This window comes from Lithobates pipiens, unplaced genomic scaffold (assembly GCF_037356315.1).
Source record: "Lithobates pipiens isolate NorthernLeopardFrog02 unplaced genomic scaffold, aLitPip1_a1.2 Scaffold_28, whole genome shotgun sequence".
NCBI classification, from domain to species: domain Eukaryota; kingdom Metazoa; phylum Chordata; class Amphibia; order Anura; family Ranidae; genus Lithobates; species Lithobates pipiens.
The window spans coordinates 108283530-108301919 of record NW_027507789.1 but is presented as its reverse complement, the minus strand read 5'-3'; the positions used below and the strand labels follow the sequence as shown (position 1 = coordinate 108301919).

Below are 18390 nucleotides of genomic sequence, written 5' to 3'. Positions count from 1 at the left end.
ACAACTTATGTTTTGCCTATTTATTTTGTAGGTTTATTCTGCAGCCTCAGAGAGTGTATACTATGAGACCCAGACTGATATTTAATGATGGGAACTTACATTGTTTTTATGAACAGACTGAAGTGTACCACTGCTTCAAACAGAATGAACAAATTACCAGACTGTAAAAGAGCACATAGGGGGGTGTAAGTACCTAGTGCATTATCAGAGGTTTATTAGTAAAAAAAAACATAAATCCATACTCACAAAAATAGGAATTACACAAGCGTAATAATGCACCAAATCATGATCCACTGCGGATGTCCCCTAGCCTGACCTGATGCACCATCATGTTGGCCATCTTGTGATTTTTGGGGACTAACCCCCTTCCTCCTGTTTCCTTTCACTTTAAATGATGAAGCTGGTCCAAAAAAACTATTCCCTTCACTAAGTGCTGCACTGGCTCTAAGTATTGTATGAGCTGTATGTAGCTTCAGCTGGGTTCCGGATGTGAGACAGAGACTTCTTGTTTCACACCCGGAACACTCCGGGTCAGTCTGAGTGGTACTCAGCCATTCATAGAGAGCTTTGTATTCTGTGAATATACAAAGCTTCCTCTGATTGGCTGAGGCAGAAAGGTGGGCTGATGACTTAACACTCTCTGACACTAGAAATATTGGAATTACAAAGTTGAAAATAATATATGATTTTAAATTTGAACATATATGTGTTTAAAGGGTGATTCAAGTAGGTAAAATGATTTCATACAGAATTTCTGCACATGGTAGGAGACATTAGCTAACATCTTCTATGAAGTGGATATATCCACATGTAACGGTACCCCCGTAGGGGCTGCTGGATATTGTGGTCCACCTGCCACCCTGCCCAGCCTAGCATTCACTTCCCAGTCACTCTTGAGACAATGAACAGTCCATATGTTTGTTTTGTATCTTTTGGAGGGATTTTAAACTTGGATAGGGTAAGGGAAATTATGGGATGCCCAGAATCAATAATAGGATCAATAAGATGATCAGATAGAACCTCTATTTACACATCCAGACTTCCAGTCCCCCCAGCACAATGCTTATTTGTACACTGTTCCTCTCTCTCTTGTACAATACTTGGTTCCTGGTACAGCTTGCACAGGTAGACCCAACAACTGCCATTTGCAGGCAGGGACCATGAACCCCTTTAGTGTAGCAACAAAAATAGGAACGTTTTTAGTGCTAGCTGACCTTAGTGGACTACTGCTCCCAGGCAGTCCTCTTCAGGCCCTGCCAGCACACCTGGCTGCAGCTGCCTGACTCCACTGCCCATGACATCACAGTCTCTCCTGCTGGCTCTACATTCATCTCAGACTGCACACTCCCAGTCCGCTCTGGCATGCCTCCCCAGCTCTCTCAACTGTGCCTGCCACTCACCAGCCCTCCTGGCTGCACTCCGGTGGATCCCTCCTGGAGACTTGACCGGCAGCACTAGCTCCCATTGTCCCTGCAGCTAGGCCTGATTAAATTTACCTGCACTACAAAAAAAATACTTTAAGCACCTAACTAAAGTAGAGGGTGATACACAAATAATAGGAGATGACCTTAGGCTATCAGTCTAGATATTTGCAAGTATTATCTGTTAGCAGATAAAGCCACTAGTAAATTAATGCCAGTTGTAGGAGTAATAACTACCTTGTAATGTGACATCACACTGAAATGTCATAGCATTGAGGATTGATGAACAAAGTCTTGGAGTATTTGGATGCCACAAGAAAGTGACCACCATTAGGAGCAATGTATTAAGACTTTCATAGTGATCCATGATGGATTTAGGGAGGAAAACATGAGCATTTAAATTTACCAGTAATAGTCAAATCCAGTGCTGTGTCTTCATTTTCAACACCAAGATATTTTAAACACTGCATCACTATAAAAGAATTTTCTCATCATAAGCAAAATGAGATATGCTATAATGCAATTCCCAAATCTTATATGTCTTTGACATTACTATGTAAAGCAGTTTTACTGTGCAGGAGGGAGTCAAATATAGGCTAAACACAATGTAAGGGGCTTGGTTCACAGTAAAGAAGAATAAATAGGAAACAGATTTAGAAATCAGTATTAGAAGGGGGTATAGGTTGAAAAAAAAACATCCATCTAATTTGAGGTTTCCTATGTACAAGAAAACTTTCTACATGTGCTCTATTTAACAGAATAATATGAATTATTAAGAAAGTTTAAAATTAGATATGTATTCATTCCTAAGATGTTCCATGAAATGAACTTAAAGGGATTGTAAAGTCTCAAGGTTTTTTACCTTTCATTCTATGCATTAAGGTGAAAAACCTTCTGTGCTGCAGCTGCCCCCCAGATCCCTCCTTTGTCTTACCTGAACCCAATCGTTCCAGCGCCGGGCACAAGCTCAGCAGCTCCAGACGCTGTCTCGGGTCCTCATTGGATAAATTGATAGCAGCAGGAGCCAATGGATCCCGTTGCTGTCAATCAAATCCAGTGACAAGGGAGCGGGGGGCGGGCCGAGTCCTGCTTGCTGTCTGTGTCAATGGATGCAGCAGCAGGACTCGTAAGCGTGCCTGTACGGGTGCCCCCAGGGAATCCGGGTCTCCGTGGGGGCACCCGATGAAGAAGAGGAGCCATCAGGGCCGCTCTTTGCAAAACCCTTGCACAGACCAGGTAAGTATAACATGTTTGGAATTTAAAAAAAAAAAATCTTTACAAACACTTTAATATTAATAATCGTGAAGGCTATACAAACATAAGGGTCCAATCTTCAGTACCAGTGTCAGTCAAAACATTAAAGAAGTGTACTAAAATAGGTTGTAAAGGATGAAACCTAACATAAACATAATATTAAATTCTTTTTTATTCATTTTAAATAATACAAATAAATACATGACAAAAGACAGTCCAATTCAATCTCATACACGACACAATGAAAAAAGGACTATACCAGACATACAGTGCCTTGTAAAAACCCCCATTGGAATTTTTCGTGTTTTGTTGCCTCACAACCTGGAATTAACATGGATTGTTTGAGGATTTGCATCATTTAATTTACAGAACAAGCCACAACATGGAAGATTTTTATTTATGGACAAAATAACAGAAAACGTCAATGTGCATAACTATTCACCCCCAAAAAGTCAATACTTTGTAGAGCCACCTTTTGTGGCTATCACAGCTCCAAGTCGCTTTGGATAAGTCTCTATGAGCTTGCCACATCTTACCACTGAGATTTTTGCCCATTCCTCCTTGCAAAACTGCTCCAGCTCCTTCATGTTGGATGGTTTGAGCTTGTGAACAGCCATCTTTAAGTCTGACCACAGATTTTCTATTGGATTGAGGTCTGGGCTTTGACTAGGCCATTTCAATACATTTACATGTTTCCCCTTAAATCATTCAAGTGTTGCTTTAGCAGTGTGTTGGGGGTCATTGTGCTCTGTTCTAGCCTCAAATCACACACAGAATGGTACAGGTTTTGCTCAAGAATATCCCTGTATTTAGCACCATCCATCTTTCCCTCAAGTCTGACCAGTTTCCCAGTCCCGACTGCTGAAAAACTGATGGTGTTCTTTGAGTGATATGATGTGTTGGGTTTGCGCCAGACATAGCATTTTCTTTGATGCCCAAAAAGTTCAATTTTAATCTCATCAGACCAGAGCACCTTCCTCCATACATTTTGGAAGTCTCCCAAATGCCTTTTCGCAAACTCAAAATGTGGCATTTTGTTTTTTGATGAAAGTAATGGCTTTCTTCTGGCCACTCTGCCATAAAGCCCAACTCTATGGAGCATACGGCTTATTGCCGTCCTATGTACAGATACTCCAATCTCTGCTGTGGAACTCTGCAGCTCCTCCAGGGTTACCTTAGGTTTTTGTGCTGCCTCCTTCCCGGTCCGGGAGGTTTGATGTGCAGCCGTCTCTTGGCAGGTTTGTTGTTATGCCACGTTTCTTTCCATTTGGTTATGATAGATTTGATGGTGCTCCTAGGAATCATCAAAGATTTGGATTTTTTTTATAACCTAACCCTGACTTGTACTTCTCAACAACATTGTCCCTTACTTGTTTGGAGAGTTCATTGGTCTTCATGGTGGTGTTTGGTAATGCCGCGTACACACGATCAAACAAGCGGGTGGAAAAGTCAGGCAAACTGAAGTCCGCCAAACAATCCCCCCGTGTGTAGCCTCCGGCATACTTTTTTGACCCGAAAGTACGGCGGACTAAGAAAGTAGTTTTACACTCCAATCTTCCCGCCGGACTCGCATTTCGGCGGACAATCCAGCCGTGTGTATGCCAGTCCGCCGTACTTTTGAAATGAGCGGACTTTTCCCGCCCGGAGAAAAGTCCGCTCATTTCGAGCGGGTCTCCAGGTAGGCGGGGCCCACGAAGGAGACGTCGCTGGCCCCGCTGCCTGGTATGGACTTAAAGGGGAACCCCAACGCCAAAAAAATCGGCGTGGGGGTCCCCCCAGGTCCACATCAGACCCTTGTCCGAGCATGCTACCCGGCTGGCCAGGAAAGGGGGGGACGAGCGAGCGGCGACAGAAGACCGGGCCACCGCCTGTAAAAGAGCTAGAAGAAGGCGCGGTGGCCCGGCAGAAGAACCGAAGAGGGGGACAAGACCCCCGAAGTCGGAAGAAGAGGCTGGCGGCGAGGAAGAAAGCCGGGCTCCTCCGCTAGCAAAAGAGCTACAAGAAGATAGCGGAGGAGTCCGGCGAGAAGACCCCCGAAGATGGAAGACCCCCGGAGCTGTGTAATAAACTATTTTATCTTGTGTGTTGTGTTTTTTTTTGTACTTTATTTTACAGGTGGATGGGTAGGGGTACATTGTACCCCATACTCATTCACATAGGGTGGGGGGCCGGTATTAAAGGGGGCTCCCGGATTCCGATAAGCCCCCCGCCCACAGACCCCGACAACCAACGGCCAGGGTTGTCGGGAAGAGGCCCTTGTCCTCATCAACATGGGGACAAGGTGCTTTGGGGTGGGGGGGCCGCGCGGCCCCCCCTTCCCCAAGGCACCCCCCATGTTGAGGGCACGCGGCCTGGTACGGCTCAGGAGGGAGGGCCACTCGCTCGTCCCCCCCTTTCCTGGCCGGCCGGGTAGCGTGCTCGGACCAGGGCCTGATGTGGACCTGGGGGGACCCCCACGCCAATTTTTTTCGGCGTTGGGGTTCCCCTTTAAGTCCATACCAGGCGGCAGGGCCAGCGACATCTCCTTCGCGGGCCCCGCCTACCTGGAGACGCGCTCGAAATGAGCGGACTTTCCTCCGCGTGTGTGGGCGAGTCCGTTCATTTCAAAAGTAGGGCGGATAGTACGGCGGACTTAGTACGCCGTATTAGTCCGCTGAAAAAGTGCCGTGTGTGGGCAAGTAGCCCGTTCGGAAAGTCTGGCGGGAAGTCCGCCAGACTAAGTACGTCGGACAGACGGCTACATGTGTACACGGCTTTAGTGGTGCCTCTTGCTTAGGTATTGCAGCCTCTGGGGCCTTTCAAAAAGGTGTGTATATGTAATGACAGATCATGTGACACTTAGATTGGACATCATTTCACTAATTATGTGACTGCTGAAGGTAACTGGTCGCATCAGAGCTTTTTATGGGCTTCATAACAAAGGGGGTGAGTGCATACACACATGCCAATTATCATTTTTTTATTTCTGAAAAATAGTTTTATGTATATATTTTTATCATTTTACTTCACCAACTTAGACTATTGTGTTCTGATCCATCACATATAATTCAGATTAAAAAAACATTGAATTAAAGGCTGTAATGTAACAAAATAGGTAAAAAGCCAAGGGGGTGAATACTTTTGCAAGGCACTGTTTAAACAAGTGTGTATCCTAGGACCCTGTTCATTCATAGTCATAGCATAGCAACTGTAATTATTTTCTAAAAGGAGGATAGGGACAACAAGAGGAGAGAATAGGAGCAAACTGTGTCACCCAAATACATTTTTACCAAGAGAAAAAAAAACAACAGCAGGGACCTACCTTATCTGACCTTTCTTGCTTCCTTACCCACCATCACCTTTCCATATCATGGGGATCCCTCCACTTCTCCCCCTCTCCCCTCCTCCAATGCATTTAGCTACAAGTTATATATGCCAAAAACTGTTTAAACTCAATCTAACTTCTCCAGATTTTATAAAATCTTGCATGGGATTTATTTTGTAGATGTATCAACTCTTCCATTAATCTGGTTATATCTATTTCTCTTAACCACTCCAAGATAGATATGCCTTTTTCTTTGATTTCTAGTATTTCAGGATTATTATCTTCGCAGTATAACTGGCTGATTGGACAATGCCACCATATATAAGCATGCATTCCCACACCACCACATTCCCACCAACATTTCGATGGCAGCTCTGAGTTGATCTTATGTAATTTTGAAGGAACCACTGAGTCAACAATTTATATCATAAACATGAAACTCCAAAAACTCTCCACCACCCCACCTATATTAGTCAATTTAGATGATTTTCATATCCTAAAACCAGAAATACTTAAAGGTTAGTGCCATAGATGAACGTTTCACAACATGTAAAAGTGCTCCTACTCCTGACAAATTGTATGTACCGAGTTTGAAGTTAACAGATGGAATCAGTACAGATTTAGAAAAATGTACAGTTAATTACACAAAAATACTGCTTCCATGATATTAGAGGTCATAACACTTACTATATCTTTGAAACCAAGATGGCTAGCATACATTATATACCACCCAAGGGTGCTAACTAAAGCTGTTAAATACATTCTTGATTTCAACTACAATTGGGATATTGGTAGTTTTGGAGGGATTAACTAAAATGCACTTCATATGATGTGTATTGAATAACTATGTGTAATAAATCCCTCTTGGTCTAATTGTATACACACTTCAAAAGAATTGTTGAGTCTGTAAAATAATAATATGAAGGTCCATATTGTGTTCTAATACAAATTATTTCATAACACCTTAACAGGAATCAGGAAGAACTCACTTGGAGGAAGCAGTACCGGCTCACAGGAACATCATTCAAATAAAGCAGTCACATTCACAGGAGATGTCACAAAAATGGTGAGTATGACATATGACTGAGTATGACAGTCTCAACAAAAAAGCATCAATTTGATTATTTAAGGGACATCTTCGCACAAAAATAACTTTCATCTCAAGCATTAACATATCAGTTTTATGTGAGTCTGTCCATTAAACCAGATCTATATTATTTCAAATGCATTACACCTATACTAAAGAAAGTTATATCCACCATGGTTATTTTTTATATTATTATCCGATTACCTATATTAATCAATGTTAGAAATTGTAATTATTGTGCTTAAAGGGTAGCTATCTTAAAAATCATCATGATCGGTCATTCCCATATGATGTCTTATGACAGCAGTAGAATGTAATGTTCAAAATTCCATTGCAAAACATGCTTTGAAGTGCATTCTAAATACCTAGGAGATGTCTTCTTCTTTTGGGGATGGCAGAAAGTGATGATTTTTTTGCATTATTGTCACAGTGTTCTCTACTGGGACACCAAGATGAGCCTGAATAGTACATGTGTAAAGTATTAATCAGAATGGTTCCTGTTTCAGATAACTGGAGGATTTTACAGTGAAGCATGTGATCAGGATGATAAAGGAAAAGTAAAGGTAATTTTTTAATTAAATGCTTGGTTTGTGAGCAACCTACTATGCCAAATCCTGTATATCATACAGAAAGGAAACAATACTACTGCTACTACCACTATTGACCACCAACCAGCCTAAATATCTTACATCTGCATCATCACCATCAGCATGATGCTGATGTTCTTGTTGCTATTAGTTTAATTCTTTTATAGTGCCTTAAACAGGCTCCATTGGAGTCCACCTGTTCAGCTGGCAATCTGTCCTCTGATCCTGCTGAGCAGGTGAATGGCTGGCCCACGCCCGCTCAACTTATTCAGAGCGGACACAGACACAGCCCACTCTCCTCTATGGGCGTTTAAATGTAAGTGAACCGCCTTTCTGTTTATGCCTGCCTGCCATCAAATCCATCAGACAGATGGGGTATGGATGTGTTTTTAGTGGACAGGATCGGATCAGATGTCGGCAGGCGTCAACGGACATGTGTCCCTTGACACCCACCGCTCCATAGAGGAGAATGGGTCTGATTGGGTTCGTCTGAAAAACTTGATCGGTCCACCCCTGTGAAAGGGCCTTAAACAGCACAACTACCTCCTATGAAAAGATATGTTTCAGAAACAAGGAATCATCGATCTAGTTACTGTACATAGTAAAACATAAGACTGACATAGTTAGTCATATTAATGCATATAATCAAGAATGTTGAGTTTTTGGTGAAGCAAATATAAAACTGGTGATACATTTCAAATTTGATTTCCTACTATTAAAAAATGTACATTAGAGTGAACCTGAGGCTAGGTGCATTCAATTATTTATATTACATTACTCAAGAAAGAAAACACGTTTTAAACTGAACTCTGTAGCTGCAGGTACAGTGCAGTAATTCATTCTCAAAATGTACAGCAGAAGCACTGAAGTTACTCAAATCCTTTACTGAGCATTTAGCTCACCATGCTTCCCCTCTCAGAGCACCTTGTCTATTTACATTAGAGAATGGGTGGTTGGAAGGCTGCTGAATCACTGCTAATAAGGAGGAGACGGGTGAACTGAGCTGCTAAGACAATGAACTGAGCAGCTTCAGTAATTCTGCTGTTCATTTGAGGGTGAATTGCTTCACAGTACATGCAGCTCCAGAGATCAATGAGGGCTCATTTCCTGCTTGATGAGAAAATGCTAATGCTCCAAGCCTACCCACAAGTTTACTTTAATGTGAAAACATGAGGATTCAAGTGTAGGAGCTGTCATTACTGACTTGTTTTTGAAAATGAAAGATCTAGGCTGTCATCCATACCTTTTTTTGATGGGTCACTGACCAAGAACAAGCATGTACAAAAAAGTTATGTAGGGGTGCCAACAGAAGGGTACAGGCAGTACTCCCATCAGGCTTAGCAGAGGAGTACTGCCTATACCCCCTACAGACAGCGCTGATGCACAGTTTCTGTCTTTCTGCGGCCCTCAAGAGTATGCTCCTGCTAGAGCCATGTAGCTGCCCTGCACCCTGTACTTTAAAAGTCACTAAGATTAGAAGTCAGTACAACTATTACTACTCTATGTCTGCTGGGACCCATTATGGTACTTGTGGGAGTCTTAAAACTATCAAAGGTCTGCAGGCTGACTCCTGCATCACCGGAGCAGCTGCTACTTTTCTTTTTGACTGAGTCACATGCACATTTACTGGCATTGGAATGGAATAAGGAAGGAATGAATGCCATGGCTCTACAGTGAAGTTGACAATCACAACCCTAGGTGTCACACACTTCAGAAGTTTTTAGTTCTTACCTCCGAATCAGAACAGTCATCTGCACTTCACAGGGCAGTTCAGAGTACACATAAGGTGCACAAGCAGACATGGATTTAGCCAGGATAGAACAAATAATATCTTTCTGTCTGACTCTGCAAAGCACACACCTGCTGAAGCCTGTGGGTGTCCATAGCCCACATCTGACCCATCACCTTCATAAGGCTTACCTATAGGTGTTGAAAATCTCTCCTAAACCTGTACAGTTTAGGAGATATTTCCAGTACATGCAGCCAGTGACATCAGTGGCGCATGCACTCTGAAGGAACAGCTTATGGTGGCAGAGACTTAGGAGCTGATTTGCCAATGGCAAATAGACTGTGCACTTTTGAAAGTGCAGTTGCTCCAGAGCTTAGAAAATGAAAGAGAGCTCTGGTGGATTCCATCGTCCAATCATGTGCAAGCAAAAATGCTGTTTTTTTTATTTTCTGTGTATGTGATTGGTTGTTCCTTGTAAAGTGAAGCTTTGCCTCATTTACTAAGCTCTGGAGCAACTGCACTTTCAAAGTTGCACAGTCATTTGCCTTTAATAAATCAACCCCTTGGATTCCGGTAAGTTGGTCAATTGATCAGTCCCCTCCCCTCCCCCAACTCCCACCCCGTCGCTTACTTGTTTGTCCACCTGCCAGCCCCACTCTTACCCCATCTAGGTCACGGCAGCTTCAACTCCTTCCTGCGTCTCCTCCTTCATGGCGGCTTCCCCTCCATCTCCTTCGCCTGGGCAGCTTCACCCTGCTTTTCTGGCTTAATGGTGGCTCCCCTCCTCCTTCCCCTGGCTGTCAAAATGATTGCTTCTCCTCTCGGCCAGTCAGGTCTTAATTGACCGCTTCCTGATTGGCCGAGAGGAGAATCAGGAAGACAATAGTGAATATTCACTATTATCATACAACTGGGTGGGCTCAGGGCACAGTGCTCTGCGCCCCGAGCCCACCCTTTTTGAAGCCAATTAGAGCCTCAGGCTCTAATCATGTGCTTCTAAAAAAAAAAAAAAAACATTGGAATCCATGCGTTTGCCATGCTGCATGGAGATTAGGGGCCACGCACATGGATTAGGGGGGTGGTGCTCTTGTTGGATTCATCTTGCACCTTTTGAGAAAGTAAATTGTCTCATACTTTTTGAGCACAGAATGATGTATTCATTTTATGAATTATTTTTGATATATTTTTATGATTTTTTTTAATATATATTGAAGGCTATTTGGTCAAGCTATTGTTGAAGAAATTTATTATCATTAGCAATAAAATTATTTTTGAACTTGGTCACTGATTTTGTGTTTGGGTGTTTAACACGGCAAACTGGGTGATTTATTTACTGTATAGAAGCCCCAAAGGTATATATAGTGTGCCAACTCAGAAGTTAGTGAAAAGATAAGCATAGCTGCCCAGAGCATGCACCTTCAAAAACAAGTCAGCCAAAACATTTTCTTTATTTATATACTGACAGAATTCCTGGAAGTGATCATTTGTATGTTTAACACACCTAACAAATAATAATCACACTTTAGTCACACTTCCGATTATGAGGGGATTGAAATGTTGTTGTATAATGTGGTCTCTAGAAGGACTGTAATTTCAATCTAAACTAGAAAACACCTTTATTTAAGATACTTCAAAAAAGTTTTTTTACTTCGTAAACTTTTTGCTGCCATTATTCAGCATTAAAATAATACAAATGTTTTAATTACAATTGATATTTTTTTTTCTTTTCTTAGTAATGCCTTCAATAAAAAAGATTTGAACTCAAATATTGGACTACCTCGATGGTTGTGGTTCTGCCAAGTGATGTCTTCTTTGGTTTAGACTTTTCAAGCAAGATATATATTGACGGATGTGGGAGAATCTGCTGAAAGCCTGCACAATGATTCTGCAGAGTAAAGACTAGTCTTCTGGCTTGGTGGATACTATATATAAAATAGATAACTGAAACCCTAGCTGCCATAGTAACTACTAGTTTGGACATCTCTAACTTTTTACCAGCTACTTGAGCTCATGTTAGCCAGAGGACATGGCCCTGATGGCTACAGCTTGAGTTATACAAAGGATAACCTGTAGTGGGATGAGCGTTGCATTTTATAGTGTTTAGCTGAAAATATTGTTGCATTTAATGAAATGCACTTGATTATGAGACTGTGAGTTACACAACAATGCACTTTGGACTTGGAAAAAAGAAAGGGCAAAGCTGCTTGCCAACATTTTTGCCATTTGGCTTTTTCACTTGAAACCATGAAAACAATGAAAGAGCATCATAATATAAAGTTATAGCAATAAAAGAACTGAAAGTGAAAGATTTGAATAAGAGCAATGCTAACAGACTGCTATGAATGTGAACCCCAGAATTTATGCTGAATATTGTTTATCACATCAAATAGGATTTAATGACAATACCATTAAAAATGTAGCTTGCCTATATCCTGATTGTCTAGGGTATTTCGTATAAACCAGCAACGGATTAAAGGACCAAGTAACCTAAAACACAAGTTGTAATGTATAAAATAGTGCTTGATTGCAATTTTATAGATATCTATATATGTATTTAAGATTTGGGAGATTTGTTAGAACTAAGGATATTTGAACTAAAGCTGTGATTTGAAATGATTATGTCCTATTTACTGCTGTCTTTCTGTCTAATCATCAGTGGGGTCACTAGTGCCGGTCACTCAGCTCAAGTGCTGTGTATCTCTTTTGGGGTACCTCGGGTCACCAGCTGGCTGCTACAGTTGACACTGCAACAGCCAGCATCTCTCCCCACCAGCTGCCTGTCACTAGCTGTACATATCAGAGCCAATGTAAGCTACCACTAGGCTTCTCCTCAGCTCTGATGTGTTCCTTGACACAACATGAGGGGAAGCCTGGGAAGAAGGAAATTTCCCAGATTTGAGATGCGCTGTATCTGAGGTCTGTAATTTTTGGGAGGGAGGGGAAATTGTACTAGGGAGTACACAATGATGAGGTGGGGGGGATTTACAAAGATTTGTGCTGGGAGGAATGAATTGGAGGGGGAAAGAGAGGCATTGTTCTGGGAAGGATTTGGAAGGGAAAAGGATTTGTACTAGAAGGGGGGGTTTGTGCTAGGCGGTGGAAGAGAATCAATGCTGGATTTTGTTGGGAAATGGTGATATTTTTCTGAAAGGGAAAAGTGGGGGAGAGTATTGCTTGGGGGGGGAAATTCTACATTCTGCTGACCCATGCAAAGCATTGCACAGCCTTAAATCCTGCACTCTTTTGCTTTGTACACCTGATCGCAATTTTGCATTACACTCCCCTGCATTCTGTACACTACATACTCTGTGTGTGTTATGGACTCCTAAACCCAGCACCGACTGCATCACTCTGTGCGTTACATATTTCTAACCCTTGAACTCTTGACATTATACACCTCAGGCACCAGCACCCTGTGCATTACACACCCATCACTCCTGGAATGCTGTAATATGTGTTCCTAAACTTGACACTGACTGCAGCACTCTAGGTGTTACATATTTCTAACCCTTGAACTCTTGACACTGCATACCTCAGGCACCAGCACCCTGTGCATTACACACCCATGACTCCCGGAATGCTGTAATATGTGTTCTTAAACTTGACACTGACTGCAGCACTCTGTTTGTTACATATTTCTGACCCTTGAACACTTGACATTACACATCTCAGGCACCAGCACCCTGTGCATTACACAACCATGACTCTTGGAATGCTGCAATGTGTGTTCCTAATCTTGACACTGACTGCAGCACTCTTTCTGTTACATGCTCATGACCCTTGCACCCTGTGCATGGAACAACCCTGCGCTCTGCCTTAAAGACTTCCGCACTATACACACTATGTGGTACATTACATAGTCCTTACCAAAGTGTCCATTGTCTTAACAGTTGCCGCCCCTAAATATTTTAGTTCTTCTTTAAGGTAGGCTCAGACATAGTACCACAATTCTTGTAAAATATTAGCAACGCCCCCTGCTAGTCTAGCTTACAAAGAACGCTGCAATCACCCTCTCTTCAGCTTGAAGTGATTGATTAAAATAAAATTTTGTTTTCATCTTTGCAGAATATCTGTTTAATGCAAATGGTCACATAAGTCCCAATTCAAAGTATTTTCATTCTCATGCATTAATGATGAACTTCTGTGAAGTGTCTACTGATGACAAAGAAAATGAGCCATTTGAGTTGGTGATAAAATAATGGTGGTAATAGTGAAAAAAAAAAATCTGATTTATGAGCATAATAGAAGCATTCAGTAGATAAATGTTTTGCAAAATGTATTTTTGTGAGTTGAACATTATTATGAGAAATAACAAAAAAAAATGTACAATAGATGTTGCAGTTGTGTGAATTCATGCTATATTTTTTGCTATATTTTTGTAAGATATGGGAATGTATACACTGATAACAACAAATTATATTTTAAAAGAGTTGTGTAAAGCAATTTGTGTTTTAGGTTTAGAGGCCTTTTGTCCTAAAATGAACTGTTTCTTTGCTCATGAACAGAATGTAGAAGGCTTGCTTAACTCCTTGCCTCTCCAGCAGTCTAAAGACATCTTTCCTTCGTTCCCCACCATTTAGTTTAGCCACTGGGGGCAGAGTTAAACACCCAACATCATGGGAATAAGTGGACTCACTACACTTAGGGTTCAGGGATGAGCAGAATGATTTAGGGGAATTTGAGTTTGACATATAGTTACAAAAAGTTGAAATTTTGCTGAAGAGGGAATCATCAATTTTGTTTAGAAAATCGACTTTTAATTTCCCAAAAGGTGTGTTTTTTAGGTGTATTTGGGAGAGTTTTTTTTTTTTTCATTTAGTATTCTGTACTTGTTTACTGTTGTTTCAAATTGTTATAACATTATATCAAGTTTTTTTTTCTGTAGTTCAAAAAGATTGTATTAAATAAGCTAATTAGGGGTAATCTTTGGCATAAGAACAGATATTGAGGGCTTCTGTAACCCTCAGGAGCAATTTAAAGGCCACAAATAAATCCACCAAAATGTTTCCTTTTCAATGAACTCCAGTGATGCTGAAGTCCCCTAATTTTTGTAGCAAATTTGTTGAAATTAAAAAATCTATATTGCTAATCCCTATATGTGATTGGCCCAGTGCTATTACATGGGGCTGGCAAAGAAGCCCATGGTCCTTTGTAAGTTGTGACAAGTTCCCTAATCAGAATGGCAGGAGGGCGAGGAAAGGCAAGAATTGCTGATGAGAAGGAGGGTTAAGTGAACATTTTACTTCATTTTAACTTTGTCTGTTGCTGTAATATACCAAATATACCAAATAATGCAGGAGTTCCTGAAAGTATGCTGCTTGCTTCTTTGTATTGCTGTAAAAGATTAGCACTGTATAATGTAAAATTTACTTGTTCTTGTTTTACTATACAAAAATATATAATTTTATATTGCCTTATTTTCATTGTATACACAATATAAGCAAAAAGAGATGTGTGTGTGTGCGTGTGTATGTGTGTGTGCATTCATCTTCTCTTCAAGGGAAATAATCCAAGCTACAGAAACTGTAAAATATACATTTTAAAATATCAAATAAACAACCAAAAACACTGCCAAACAGAACTGGATTGAGGGTGTTTGACAATATTTTACAATACCATACTGTACAGATGATTAAAGAAAGATATGTGAAAGAGGATAAAGAAAGAAGGGTGTAGGAACAAAATGGACACTATGGGGGTCATTTACTAAAGCGTGAATATGCGATCGCATGGTACATGATAATAGCGGCCAATCAAGCCAATTAAGACTTCAACTGGGCTGACATGCAAATGGAATATCGCACTATTCCCGGCGAACATGCCTGTCAAAACAGTATATGAGGGAATAGTTGAAGTCAATGGGGCTCAAACCTGCAAAATCAAAAGTCCTCATTGAAGGCTTGTATGCAAGTTATTTGCCATAAAAAGGGTATGGGGACCTGGGTCCTGCCCTGGGGGACGTGTATCAATGCAAAAAGAAGTTTTTAAAATTATCGTTTTTAAAGGAGCAGTGATTTTAATGATGCTTAAAGTAAAACAATAAAAATTTAAAATTCCTTTAAACATCGTGCCTGGGGGATCCCCTTAGTCTGCCTGTAAAGTGGCGCATCTGTGCGATGTCTAGAACATGCCACAACAATAATGACATTTCTAAAGGAAAAAAGTCAATGTTGAAACTTGCTCGTGGATCCCCGCAATATAGATTGAAAAAAAATCTAGACCCAGACCCTTATCCAAGCATGCAGCCTGGAGGTCAGAAAAAGGGGGGGTGGATGAGCGAGTGCTCCCCCCTCCTGAATCGTACCAGGCCACATGCCCTCAACATGGGGAGGGTGTTAATGGGGACAAGAGCCTCTTCCCGAAAACCCTAGCCGGTGGTTGTCGGGGTCAGCGGGCGGGGGTCTTATCAGAATCTGGAAGCCCCCTTTAACAAAGGGGCCAAGAGATCCCTCCCCCCCCCATGTGAATGAGTATTGGGTACTTCGTACCCCTACCCATTCCTCAAAAAATTGTGCATATGACAAAAGACAATAGCCAGTTTTTGACAAGTCCTCTATTAAAAATGTCGTCTTCTTCCCCCGCTTCTTCCTCCGGTCCTCCTCCGGCTTCTCCTTCCCCTCTTCTTCCTCTGGTCTTCTACTTCTTCCTCTGTTCTTCCTCCGGCTTCTTCTTCCCCCACTTCTTTTTCCTCTGGTTTTCTTCTTCTTCCTCTCCCTTGGCTGCCACGGCTGACCTGCTGAAGATTAAAAAAAAATCGAAAAAACAAACAAACTCTTGTGAGCTACCATGTGAACATCCAAATGATAATTAGAGATTATTAAAGGACAGCTGCTAGCATTGACCACGTCTTAAATGCTCGTGTCAAATAAGCATTTACACCAATATAATGCTGTGCTATCCAAATTTAATCAAATGATAATCATACTAAATACTAATATTACTGACTGCAGTTAAATTGGTGGTGAGATATTCCATTCCTATGTAAAAAATCTAGTGAGCATAATAATGAAATCTTATGCGATTAAAATTGCGATCATAATAAAAAATTGCAATCCTATGTGATACTCCCAATATCAACCTGTGTAGCATACGCACCTCTGTATACACATGTTTTCATATGCAACAGAGAAATATGCAACCCTGTGTGATAATTGCGATAAATGCAATAATTGCAGTGACAACCTGAAATTTACATAAATCTATATAAAAGTGCATCAATGTACAATAATCAATATAGAAATGTATTAATTTTCCGTAAAGTTGACAAATCCAACACATCATATATCCTTAACATTTCTAGGGGCAGGCCAATCCATCACTGCTTTGATCTTGATCCATACTTACTCCTTCTGGAGAAACAATATAGCCCAAAAACTGGTGCTGGGTTTGTTCAAACTCACATTACTCCAGTTTGATTCTTCCCTAATCTCTTGAAGACAGTGCAAACATGCTTGTGATGCTCTTCCAGGTTTTTAGAAAATATGAGAATATCATCCAGATAAGCAATTACTAAGTTGTGGAAACATTGCATAGACCAAAGGCATAACAAAAGATTTAAAATGCCCATATCTGATTCTAAAGGTGGTTTTCCGTCCGTCTCCTCAACTGATGCAGACAAGGTTATATGCCCCCTGTTAATCTAGTTTTGTAAAGATTTTGGCAGAACGCTGATTTTCCAGCATTTCAGAAAATAAAGAGGATGTAAACTCTGATGGGTTTTACTTCCTCTTTATTCCCCTGCAAAGTAAAAGCATAATAGGCTAGTATGCATTGCATACTAGCCCATGATGTTGCACTTACCTGCAAACAAAGCCCATGATGTCCGAGAGGTCCCCGCTGGTGGCCGCGTCCATCTTCACCCTCTCCCTTCCGGGCCCGTGGACTCTGGCTCTGTGATGCGGGAGCCGACGGTCACGGCACAGGTCCTATAGAAATGGCACAATGGTGCCCTTTCTTTAGTGCTCATGCACCGATGACATTGGCGCAAGAGTATATGGTAAATATCTCCTAAATATCTCCTAAACCGTGCAGGTTTAGGAGATATTTGCAGTAACTACAGGTAAGCCTTATTTTAGGCTTACCTGTTGGCAAAATGGTGTGTAAGGCCGCGTACACACGCGGGGACTGTTCGCTCAACTTTGTTCGTCAAACAGTTTCAGTGGACAGTCCGCTCAAAATTAGCATGGACGGACTTGCCCACACACGACGAACGAACAGTCCGCTGAAACCGTGGGCGATGACGTGAACGGCACGTACGACGGGACTAGAAAACGATGTCCTATACACTGCAATGCAACCTTCGGCGTGTAAATTCTTTCTGAGCATGCGCGAGACTTAGTTTGACGAACAAGCTTACACACGGGCGGACTGTCCGCTCAAACCAAGTTTCAGCGGACAGTTTTTCGGAATTTTGAATTTCGAACTTTGTTCGTCAGACTGTCCGCTGAAACTGTCCGCTGAAGCCCACACACGAGCGGACTGTCCGCCGAAACACTGTTCAGCGGACAAAGTTAAGCGAACAGTCCCCGCGTGTGTACGCGGCCTAAGGGTTTACAACCACTTTAAGGCCTGATTCAACCCTATGCATTTTTAGTGCTTTTTGTATTTTGCAGATTTGCACTACAGTCCATTTAACATTGTTTCCTATGGAACACGATCTGTAGTGCAAATCTACAAAATGCAAAGAGCACAAAAAATACATAGGTGTGAATCAAGTCTTATGCCCCGTACACACGAGAGGGATTAAGTCGGACAGACCTCCAAAGGAGTTCCGACGGAGTTCCGACGGAGTTCTGGCGGACTTTTCGACCGAACGGACTTGACCACACACCATCACACCAAACTCCGACGGAGTCGAACGTGATGACGTACGACTGGATTCGACGTAGGAAGTTCATAGACAGTAGCCAATAGCTGCCCTAGCGTCGGTTTTAGTCCGTCGGAGTAGCACACACACGAGCAAATTTTTCGAAGGGGACCGGGTCCGGCGGAGTTCCGTCGGGAAAATT

The 18390-nt window shown here is 41.7% G+C and overlaps 1 protein-coding gene across 1 annotated transcript in view; it reads left to right on the top strand.

Annotated features, from left to right (window-relative positions):
• WNK4 (WNK lysine deficient protein kinase 4) overlaps positions 1 to 14799 on the top strand; it is a 348601-nt gene extending 333802 nt beyond the window's left edge. Inside the window, exons 19-21 of the mRNA XM_077459518.1 lie at positions 6951 to 7045; positions 7573 to 7629; positions 11116 to 14799. Of these exons, the coding sequence (XP_077315644.1) occupies positions 6951 to 7045; positions 7573 to 7629; positions 11116 to 11118 (155 nt within the window). The 3' untranslated portion in view covers positions 11119 to 14799. The remainder of the gene's footprint in view (positions 1 to 6950; positions 7046 to 7572; positions 7630 to 11115) is intronic.
• The last annotated feature ends 3591 nt before the right edge of the window (positions 14800 to 18390 follow it).